Source organism: Lolium perenne, chromosome 6, assembly GCF_019359855.2.
Source record: "Lolium perenne isolate Kyuss_39 chromosome 6, Kyuss_2.0, whole genome shotgun sequence".
In the NCBI taxonomy this organism is placed as follows: domain Eukaryota; kingdom Viridiplantae; phylum Streptophyta; class Magnoliopsida; order Poales; family Poaceae; genus Lolium; species Lolium perenne.
Genome location: NC_067249.2, coordinates 1,937,713 through 1,948,612, shown reverse-complemented (window position 1 = coordinate 1,948,612; position 10,900 = coordinate 1,937,713). Strand labels below are relative to the sequence as shown.

The following is a 10,900-nucleotide window of genomic DNA, read 5'->3' as shown; positions in this document are numbered from 1 at the left end:
TCTGGAACCAATAACAGCAGAAAACAGGAACTGGCACTTCGGCATCTTGTTAATAGGTTAGTTCCGGAAAATGCATAAAAACATCATAAAGCATGAACAAAACATGTAGGTATTGTCATAAAACTAGCATGGAACATAAGAAATTATAGATACGTTGGAGACGTATCATGGTTCAAATCAATTCTATTAGTTTGGCATCTTTCATCCACATTATCTTCTCCACCAAATGTCACCTTTGGTTCCTCTTTTCCGTCTTTCCAAAGGTGGCTCGATTTTTTGCTTGGCGTTTGCTATATTCTTTCTACCACTTCTTGATCGCCACAAAAATATTCCGTCTGCTGCGTCTAACTTTATCTCTTCATTTTTTAGCTCCCGAGTTTTTGTCCAAAAGAGTTCAAAGTTTGCTCCATACAAAGGTCTAAGGAGAAAGTTCGCATTGGATTTCTCGCTTATGTATTATTCTCAACTTAGACATCCATACCGGGACAACATAGACAACAGATAATGGACTCCTCTTTTAATGCTTAAGCATTCAACAACAGATAATATTCTCATAAGAGATTGAGGATTTTGTGTCCAAACTGAAACTTCCACCATGATTCATGGTTTTAGTTAGCGGCCCAATGTTCTTCTCTAACAATATGCATACTCAAACCATTTGATCATGAAAATCGCCCTTACTTCAGACAAGACGAACATGCATAGCAACTCACATGATATTCAACAAAGGTGTAAAAGTTGATGGCGTCCCCAGAAACATGGTTATCGCTCAACAAGCAACTTATAAGAAATAAGATACATAGCAACATATTCAATACCACAATAGTTTGTAAGGCTATTTTCCCATGAGCTATATATTGCAAAGGCAAAGAATGGAATTTTAAAGGTAGCACTCAAGTAATGTACTTTGGAATGGCAGAGAAATACCATGTAGTAGGTAGGTATGGTGGACACAAATGACATAGTTTTTGGCTCAAGGATTTGAATGCACGAGAAGTAATCCCTCTCAATACAAGGCTTAGGCTAGCAAGGTTGTTTGAAGCAAACTCAAGTATAAACCGGTACAGCAAAACTTACATAAGATCATATTGCAAGCATTATAAGACTCTACACTGTCTTCCTTGTTGTTCAAACACCTTAACCAGAAAATATCTAGACTTAGAGAGACCAATCATGCAAACCAAATTTCAACAAGCTCTACGGTAGTTCACCACTAATAGGTTTAAACTACATGATGCAAGAGCTTAAACATGATCTATGAGAGCTCAAAACAATTGCCAAGTATCAAGTTATTCAAGACAATATGAAGCATTTTCTGCTTCCAACCAAATAGCTATTAACGAAGCGGTTTTCAACTCCGCCATGAACATTAAAGATAGAACTAAGAACACCAGTGTTCATATGAAAGAGCGGAGCGTGTCTCTCTCCCACACAAGCATGAATTTATTCAGAGAATGAAAATAACAAAACGAAAATAAAAGCACACAGATGCTCCAAGTAAAGTACATAAGATGTGATGGAATAAAAATATAGGTTCACTAGAGATGACCTGATAAGTTGTCGATGAAGAAGGGGATGCCTTGGGCATCCCCAAGCTTAGACGCTTGAGTCTTCTTGAAATATGCAGGGATGAACCACGGGGGCATCCCCAAGCTTAGACTTTTCACTCTTCTTGATCATATTGTATCATCCTCCTCTCTTGACCCTTGAAAACTTCCTCCACACCAAACTCAAAACAAACTCATTAGAGGGTTAGTGCATAGTTGAAAATTCATATATTCAGAGGTGAAATAATCATTCTGAACACTTCTGGACATTGCACAAAGCTACTGAAAGTTAATGGAATAAAGAAATCCATCAATCATAGCAAAACAGGCAATTCGAAATAAAAGGTAGAATCTGTCAAAACAGAACAGTCCGTAAAGACGAATTTTTCAGGGGCACTTAACTTGCTCAGATGAAAAAGCTCAAATTGAATGAAAGTTGCGTACATATCTGGGGATCACGCACGTAAATTGGCAGATTTTTCTGAGTTACCTACAGACGGGGCTGCTCAATTTCATGACAGTAAGAAATCTGTTTCTGCGCAGTAATCCAAATCTAGTATCAACCTTACTATCAAAGACTTTACTTGGCACAAGAATGCAATAAAATAAAGATAAGGAGAGGTTGCTACAGTAGTAAAAACTTCCAAGACACAACAAAACAGTAGCAAAATAAAACATGGGTTATCTTCCAAGAAGTGCTTCCTTTATAGCCATTAAGATGGGCTCAGTAATTTTAATGATGCTCGCGCAAGAAATAAGAGTTGAAGCAAAAGAGAGCATCAAGAAGCAAATTAAAAACACATTTAAGTCTAACCCACTTCATATGAAAAGGAATCTTTTAAGGAAACAAGTACTGAAAGCACATAGCAACAAGCATAGAAAGGCAATACAAGCGCAACTTCAATATTCTCAACATAAAGAGGGAAACTTAATATTATTAAGATGCATATAACCATGTTTCCCTCTCTCATAATAACTTTCAGTAGCATCATTGATGAAATCCACAATATATCCATCACTTAAAACATTCTTATCATGGTTCATGTGCATAAAAGTATCATTATTTTTGGCATAAGAAAAACTCTTCTCATTAATAGTAATTGGAGCAGGATCATTATCAAGAATTTGAACATGGTAAACAAGTTGCATACTAAGGGACTGGTTTTTGGCAATCCCATCATAACTATGACAAGTTTCATGAGGATAATTATAACATGTGTCATATCCATCTCTATAACCAGAATATATAATATCATCTTTTTCACTAAAAGTAAAGGTCTCAAATATAGGATCTTCAAGCACAACATCCCCAAGCTTAGAGCTTTCAATATCAACATTTGAGGGAACATGAATAGTGCTAACATCATTAATTTCATAATCAGTACCAAAGAGATTTCCAATATCAAAGGTAGTGTGCTCCTCCAAATCATGATCACTAATGTAGGTAAAGGGCATAGGAAGATCATTGTACTCAGATTCATTATCATAATAATCATTAGGAGCAACATACTTACGGTTACCTATCGTTATCTCATACACGCGGGGATATGCTGTTACCTCTTTCTTTTTATTCCCCCTCTTCTTCTTCTTCTTCTTCTTCGTTTCCTTCTTCTTGTTCCCTTCTTGAAGAAGAGGCTTGAAGGGAGGCTTTTCCACAGAACCTGATTTATTTCCAGAAATATTAGAAGAAACTTGGGAGGATTCCTCCTTTTCATTAATAAGTTTAAAACACACAGCGGTCCTATCATATTTTGGCAAAGTGTCATCTTCTAAAATATTTTGTATGTAAGTATTTGTATGGCAATTATCAATGCAATAAGAAAAACACCCATGCAGGACATCATCAATATCAAGATCACTCATATGTAACAAAGAGATTTTTCTTGATAACTCTTCACACCACAAAAATAAAGTAAGTTCATCATGCTGATTAGGAGTAATTTCATCATCACAATACAAATTTGCAGCACTCATGGGGTTCGAATTATCATTGGAGGAGCATTGAAAATTAAAATGACCCGCTCTATGGCAAAGTTCACAAATAAAATGATAGAGGGCACAAACTTTTTTACCAAGATCATCTAGAGCCCTAGACCACTTTCTAGTCTTTTCATTCCTATGATGGATACAATATTCATCTTCGATTTGATTAATTCCACAAGGTCTATGCATTCCACAAAAATTAACATGCTTATAAGAAATAGTATTTTCAGAAGTTTGGGCATGTTTATTGCAATCATTGATAACAGTTTCATCCTTCATGCAAGCATCTTTAAAAGGTTCATGATACTTATCAAAATTCTTCCTAGGCAATTCAAAATGAGAGGCAAAAGCTTTATAAAGATTTGCAACAACTTGAGAGTCAAGACCATAAGTAGCACTCATATTTCGAACTTTATCAGTATCCATAAAAGTTTCAATGCATTCATAATCATAATTTATACCTGACTCTCTACCTTTGTCGTTCTCCCAATCTTCAGCGTTCTCCTCAATACGATCAAGAAGGTCCCTTTTAAAATCTTCTTTGTTGCGCGTGAATGTTCCAGAACAAGTAGTATCTAGCAAGGTTTTATCTTGAAAAGAAAGTCTTGCATAGAAATTATCAATGATGATATTACCAGGAAGCTCATGAATGGGGCATTTGAGCATTAAAGACTTCAACCTTCCCCATGCTTGGGCAATACTCTCTCCATCATGAGGCCAGAAATTGTATATGCGGTTTCGGTCTTTGTGAATTTCACTTGGAGGATAGAATTTAGAATAAAATAGAGGCACAATATCCTTCCAATCAAGAGAATGCCCATCCTTCAGCAGTTTATACCAATGCGCCGCTTTACCAGACAACGACATAGAGAATAATTTCTTCCTAACTTCATCCATAGAAATACCTGCACACTTGAATAACCCGCATAATTCATGTAGAAATAGTAAATGATCTCTAGGATGAACAGTTCCATCCCCTTCATAGCGGTTATCCATAACAAGTTCAATAATTTTCATGGGTATCTTGAAAGGAAAACTTTCAGTAGGTGGATTTAAAATATCACAAGCATTATTAGAGTTATCGCATATGGGAGATAAAGCATTATCAGAGAAAATTTTCTCCCCTAAAGATGGGAAGCTAAAAAGATCACAAAAACTAGCTTCCCCAAGCTTAGACTTCTCCATAGCATTAGTAGTAATTGCGTTCATACTAATAACATTGCAACTAGCATGCAAATAAGGTTCCATAGGTTTTTTAATTTTCGCATCACATAATTCATGTCTTATTTCAGGAAATAGCTTAAAAAGCTCACTGTTGTTTTCCATTATGCCTAACTAGTGAAAAATAAAAACAAGAAAAAAAAAGATGCAATTGCAGGATCTAAAGGAAATAGCTTCGAGCACTCACACACCGGCAACAATGCTAGGAAATAGCTTAGTAGTCGGAGGATGTGAATACCTTTTACCTTACCTCCCCGGCAACGGCGCCAGAAAATAGCTTGATGTCTACGCACGCTTCTATTCCTGTAGACAGTGTTGGGCCTCCAAGAGCAGAGGTTTGTAGAACAGCAAGTTTCCCTTAAGTGAATCACCCAAGGTTTATCGAACTCAGGGAGGTAGAGGTCAAAGATATCCCTCTCAAGCAACCCTGCAATTACGATACAAGAAGTCTCTTGTGTCCCCAACACACCTAATACACTTGTCAGATGTATAGGTGCACTAGTTCGGCGAAGAGATAGTGAAATACAGGTGGTATAGATGGTGGTAATATTGCAGGAAGTAAAGATGCAGTAAAACAGTAAACAAGCAATGTTTGCAGTATTCGGAAACAAGGCCTAGGGATCATACTTTCACTAGTGGACACTCTCAACATTGATCACATAACAAATAAATAACTTCTCCTCACTTGTGCTACATACACTCTCTTGTTTGATAACAAACACCATTCATTGTGTAGGGCTACAAGAGCTCCCTCAAGCCGGAGTTAACAAGCTCCACAACATTCAGAGTTCATATTTAAGTAACCTCTAGAGCATAATAGACCGTTGCAATTTAGACCGAGTACTAACATAGCATACACATCGTCACCTTTAAGCTATGAAAGGGGGAATAGATCACATCAATACTATCATAGTAATAGTTAACTCCATAATCCACAAGAGATTACAATCATAACCTACGCTGAGTACTACATGATGCACACACTGTCACCTTTACATCATGAAGGAGGAATAGACTACTTTAATAACATCACTAGAGTAGCACATAGATTAATAGTGATACAAAGCTCATCATATGGATCTCAATCATGTAAGGCAGCTCATGAGATCATTGTATTGAGGTACATGAGAGAGAGATTAACCACATAGCTACCGGTAAAGCCCTCAGCCTCGATGGAGAACTACTCCCTCCTCATCATGGGAGACAGCAGCGGCGATGAAGATGGCGGTGGTGTCGATGGAGATGCCTTCCGGGGGCAATTCCCCGTCCCAGCGGCGTGCCAGAACAGAGACTTCTGTCCCCCGAATCTTGGCTTCGCGATGGCGGCGGCTGCGTAACTTTTCTCGTCCCGTGGCTTATTCTTTTAGGGTTTTCGCGACGGAGGCTTTATATAGGCGGAAGGGCAGCCTCGGAGGAGTCCTGGTGGAGCCACACCATAGGGGGGCGCCCCCCCTGGCCGCACCGCCTTGTGGGGTGGGGCCCCCTGGCTCCCCTCTGGCCCCTCTTTGGTGCGCTGGAAGCTTCCGGGAAAAATAAGATAATGGGCGTTGATTTCGTCCAATTCCGAGAATATTTCCTTTGTAGGATTTCTGGAACCAAAAACAGCAGAAAACAGGAACTGACACTTCGGCATCTTGTTAATAGGTTAGTTCCGGAAAATGCATAAAAACATCATAAAGCATAAACAAAACATGTAGGTATTGTCATAAAACTAGCATGGAACATAAGAAATTATAGATACGTTGGAGACGTATCATGGCTCAAATCAATTCTATTAGTTTGGCATCTTTCATCCACATTATCTTCTCCACCAAATGTCACCTTTGGTTCCTCTTTTCCGTCTTTCCAAAGGTGGCTCGATTTTTTGCTTGGCGTTTGCTATATTCTTTCTACCACTTCTTGATCGCCACAAAAATATTCCGTCTGCTGCGTCTAACTTTATCTCTTCATTTTTTAGCTCCCGAGTTTTTGTCCAAAAGAGGTTCAAAGTTTGCTCCGCTTTTTATGAGTAAATGACAAAAAACTACCACAATTGTGCCAGAGGTGACACAGAACTACCAAATGGGACGCGATAGTCACATGACTACCAGGTTTGGGGCACGCTCGCGACGTGGAGCACTGATTCAACAGATCAGTCGTGTTAACCAACCGTGGCCCACTGTCAGTGCTGATGTGGCGTCCAATTGACGGACGGCTGTTAGGGCTCGCGTTAGGGCAACTCTTGGTTGACTTTCCCCATCGTCACTGAGCCAGTTCTCCCCCAAATCGAGCAGAAATGGAAGACGGAGGAGGCGGCAATGACCCACCAAGGAGCGCATCCTCTCGTGCTGATGGCATGGAGGGCTTTGTCGTGCCCCCTTCGGTGCTGCATCATGCGTCACCGGTGCTGCAGCTGACGCCACCAAGCCCGCCGCGTCCAGAGTCCGAGAAGTGGTGGACATCTGGGGGCATGACATCGCAGAATGACCCGATGAGCCATTACCTCTACAATGGTAGCGGGTAAGAGTTCTTTGCCCTCTGTAGAGTACTCTGTTGGATTTTGCCCTCTGTAGAGTACTCCCCTGTTCCATTTTGCCATAGGTTTTTTCTGGTAATAATGTGGGTAGAATGATGATGTAGGGAGCAGTAAGAGATGTGGGAGCTGTATTTTCAATTTGATGGAGCAAAATTTGTTCACAAAACTTTACATAGGACATACATAAGGTTTCCGAAATTGTTGTCCATCATGGAGGAAGAGGGATATGGTTTGTGTGATTCCTTATATTATGTTAAAAATGAAGGAGTAGGACTGAGTGGATTAGAGATAGTGGACAACAATTATAAGGTTGATGAAATGCTAGTGAAGTATGCAAGTACAAAGAAACTGGTGCTCACTGTGATAAAGGACAATAGGAAAAGAGCAATTGTTTTATCACCATTGAAGAGAAAGCATGCAAGCATAATTGACTTTGATCTAGAGGAAGAAGAACCAATTACACACCCTTTTCTAAGCCAAGACAGTTCCTTCTGTGATGGTTGGCAGATGCACACACAGGAGAGTGTTAATTGTGAGAAGGGTAAACATGTACTTGATATAGAGACATGTATGGCAGAAGAAGAAAAAGAGGAATCTGAAGATGAGGATGATAGTTGGCTGTATCCATGCAGATTTGACCCAGTGGCTGCAGAGAAGGCAAGAAGAGCTCGGGAAGAGGAAAGGCACCAGAGAATTCCTGCTAAGAGGAAGAGGAATCTTGATCCAATGCTTCATTGTGAGGGGGAGAGTGATGTGGAGGATATTTATGACAATGCAACTAAGTGTGATGATATTCCAACAATTCCAGTAGTGAAGAGGCAAGGGAAGAGGCTTGGTCCATCATTGAGATCACATTCTCAAGTAGAGGCAGATGTTATTCCAGATTGGGTTCCTTCTGATGATGAGGGTGACAAAGGATTTCTGAAAGAAGAAGAAGATGATGGGTATGAGCCATTGCCTTTTGTGTTAGCAGGAGGGAGAAAGAGCAGAGGAAAGATGACCAAGGAGAGGGTGTGGTATGATGACAATAGAGAGAATGCAGATCAACAATTCATGGTGGGACTTTGCTTCAAAGATGTGTATCAATTCAGGCAAGCTTTGGCTAGACTCCACATTGTGCAGGTCAGAAATTTCCATTAGCACAGGAATACACCTGACAGGATCATTGTGTGGTGCAAGGACAAGCAGAAGAAAAAGAATGAAATGTGAAGGAGAAGGAGAAAAAGTGGGACTGTCCATTTTATATGACAGCTGCCAAGATAAAAAATGAGGGTACATTCTACATCAAGAAAATGGAGTTGAAGCACACATGCCCAACAGATCAATCTACCACAAGGGTTAATGCAAAGTGGCATAGTGATGCATATGTTACTGAATACAAATCAAACATCACCACTTCCATCACCACTTTGCAAGACAAAGCACAAAAAGACTTTGGAGTGGATGTTCCCAAGAGGATAGCTTACAGGGCAAGGACCAAGGCAATTGAGATGGTGATGGGGGATCACAAAAAACAGTGTCACAGAATAAGGGATTATCTGCAGACTGTTATTGACAAAAACCTGGTTCCAGGTGCATTGTGACCACTGTCACAGGTCCAACAGAGGAGCAGGTTGAAGCAATGAAAAAAGGACATCTGGTGGACATTTATTATAGCCCTAGATTCCATGGATTGTTCTTCTGTGTCAATGCTGCTAGAGAAGGGTTTCTACGTGGTCGTGGGCTCGATCCCCACAAACGGCTCCAATTGACAAGGTATCGACTTGTCAATACCTACGGATTGTAGACTAGGATTTTCAGGGAAGTAGGGGGCAAGTAGATCTCGAGGGTTCAGCCGGAAAAGTACTCGACTGCTAAAAAACTAGGGTTGTGTTGACAATGAAATCGATCCTCTCTTTCTCCCTCGACTCCCTCTTATATAGGAGGCGGAGCCGATGGTTTCGTGATGTACAAGTTACAAATACCGGGAGACTCTTTGAGTTCGTACCGTAATAGTTACAAGTCATTATTCCTAATACAACTCTATCTTTCCAAACTAACTCTTAACTGGGCTTCCGAGCTTCATAAACATCAGGTCGTGGGCCTTCAGTAAACCCCGGGTACCATCTTCGGCAGGCCCATTGGGGATGCCTATGTCAACAGGGCGGCATGCCATTTATTGGGTTGGATGGTTGCTTTATAAAGCTCACCTCTGGAGCTCAATTCCTTGCAGCTACTGGCAGAGATGGCAATAACAACATTGAAATCAAATTAAACTCCTACACATGCTAGCTACTCCTCACACATCTCCTTGATCTTCTTCAGCTTTGCCCTGGTGGATTCGTTGAGCTTAAATAAATCCCCAATTATGTACTCAAGCTTTCTCTTCTCTTCTTTCAACCGATCTCTCTCCTTCTCTGCCTTAATTATCATGCATTTGTGCATATTGGAGGTTGATGCATCCACTGCCTTCTTCTGCTCTAACTCAGCCCTGGCATCAATCAATCCTTGCTCAGCTTGGGCCTTCAAGGCTAGTAACACCTGCTTCTCCTCCACAATTTTCTTCATCTCTTCTTGAGAATTCCTCAGGTCAATGTGCATCTTCTCAATCTCATCTTTCAACTTAAACCTCTTCTCCATGTTGTCCAGAGCATCATTAACCCTGCCTTCCTTTTCTTTTCCATACAAATCCCACAACTTTGACAATGATTTTCGAAGTGCAGGTGGCCACTCACCATCTACCCAAAGAAGAAAATCACAAGCTGGTTCTCCATCATGGCCTGCACACCCTAAGAACATCCTCCCTGTCCAGCAACCATCAAATGCTACAAATCGAGCAGCTACAACACCATGCTTGCAAGTCACATTCCTGCCACCCTCATCAGCTAAACCGCAGAAATCAGAGTCGTAGGTAGTGTTCAGACTCTAGCAGTCCGAAAAAACAAGCAAGAATCAGCCTAAATCATCCTCAGATTCAAAATTCCCCCAATTCCTAACCCTGCAATTTCCCCAAATTATGACAGCAAAGGGAGAGGACTCACATCACTGCCGAGGGAGCTCTGCTCTGGAGAGGACTCCTCACCGTCACCCCACGAAACCATGGCTGTATGTCCCTGCGGCGGCGGAGACCTGCGTCGGCGGCGAGTGCTTGCAGTGGGATGGAACAGAGAGACGCCCTAATGCCTGCCCTAATGACCGTCCGTCAACTGCATGCCACATCAGCTCTGACTGTGGGCCACGGCTGCCAGAAACATGGTTAGCACGGCTGATCCGTTGAATCAGTGCTCCGCATCGCGAGCGTGCCCCAAACCTGGTAGTCATGTGACAATCGTGTCCCATTTGGTAGTTCCATGTCACCTCTGGCACAATTATGGTAGTTTTTTTGTCATTTACTCTCATTTTACCAAAAGAAATCAAGAAAAAAATGAAAACAAAAGTGTTAGCTGGTCTAGACCGGGCTCAGGCCGGTCAGACTGGGTGGCTCTTTTTTATTCCTTGATTCAATTCATCCACGCTCCTTTTCTTTTTTGTTTTCTTGTCTGGAGCTGGCTCCCAAATCGATCTTTGGATCACATGACCCACGCGGCAGGCCGGCAGCTCTCATGCGCCGCAAGCCTCGCTCCACTTTTCCTCGATCCCCGCACGCGGTGATGCT

At 41.2% G+C, this 10,900-nt stretch overlaps 1 protein-coding gene across 1 annotated transcript; it reads right to left on the bottom strand.

Annotated features, from left to right (window-relative positions):
* Positions 1 to 9,537: 9,537 nt before the first annotated feature.
* LOC127310869 (uncharacterized) lies at positions 9,538 to 10,346 on the bottom strand. The gene is made up of 2 exons (XM_051341500.1): positions 10,287 to 10,346; positions 9,538 to 10,170 (listed from the first exon to the last, which is right to left on the bottom strand). The coding sequence occupies exons 1-2, from the start codon at positions 10,344 to 10,346 to the stop codon at positions 9,538 to 9,540; spliced, it is 693 nt and encodes a 230-aa protein (XP_051197460.1).
* Positions 10,347 to 10,900: the final 554 nt, after the last annotated feature.

What these genes read in the sequence shown, in the direction of transcription:
- LOC127310869 (XM_051341500.1), bottom strand. Translation starts at nt 10,346, where the DNA reads ATGGTTTCGTGGGGTGACGGTGAGGAGTCCTCTCCAGAGCAGAGCTCC. An exon ending in AGAGCTCCCTCGGCAGTGAT is followed by an intron (nt 10,171 to 10,286) that starts GTGAGTCCTCTC and finishes TCGGACTGCTAG; the next exon opens with AGTCTGAACACTACCTACGA.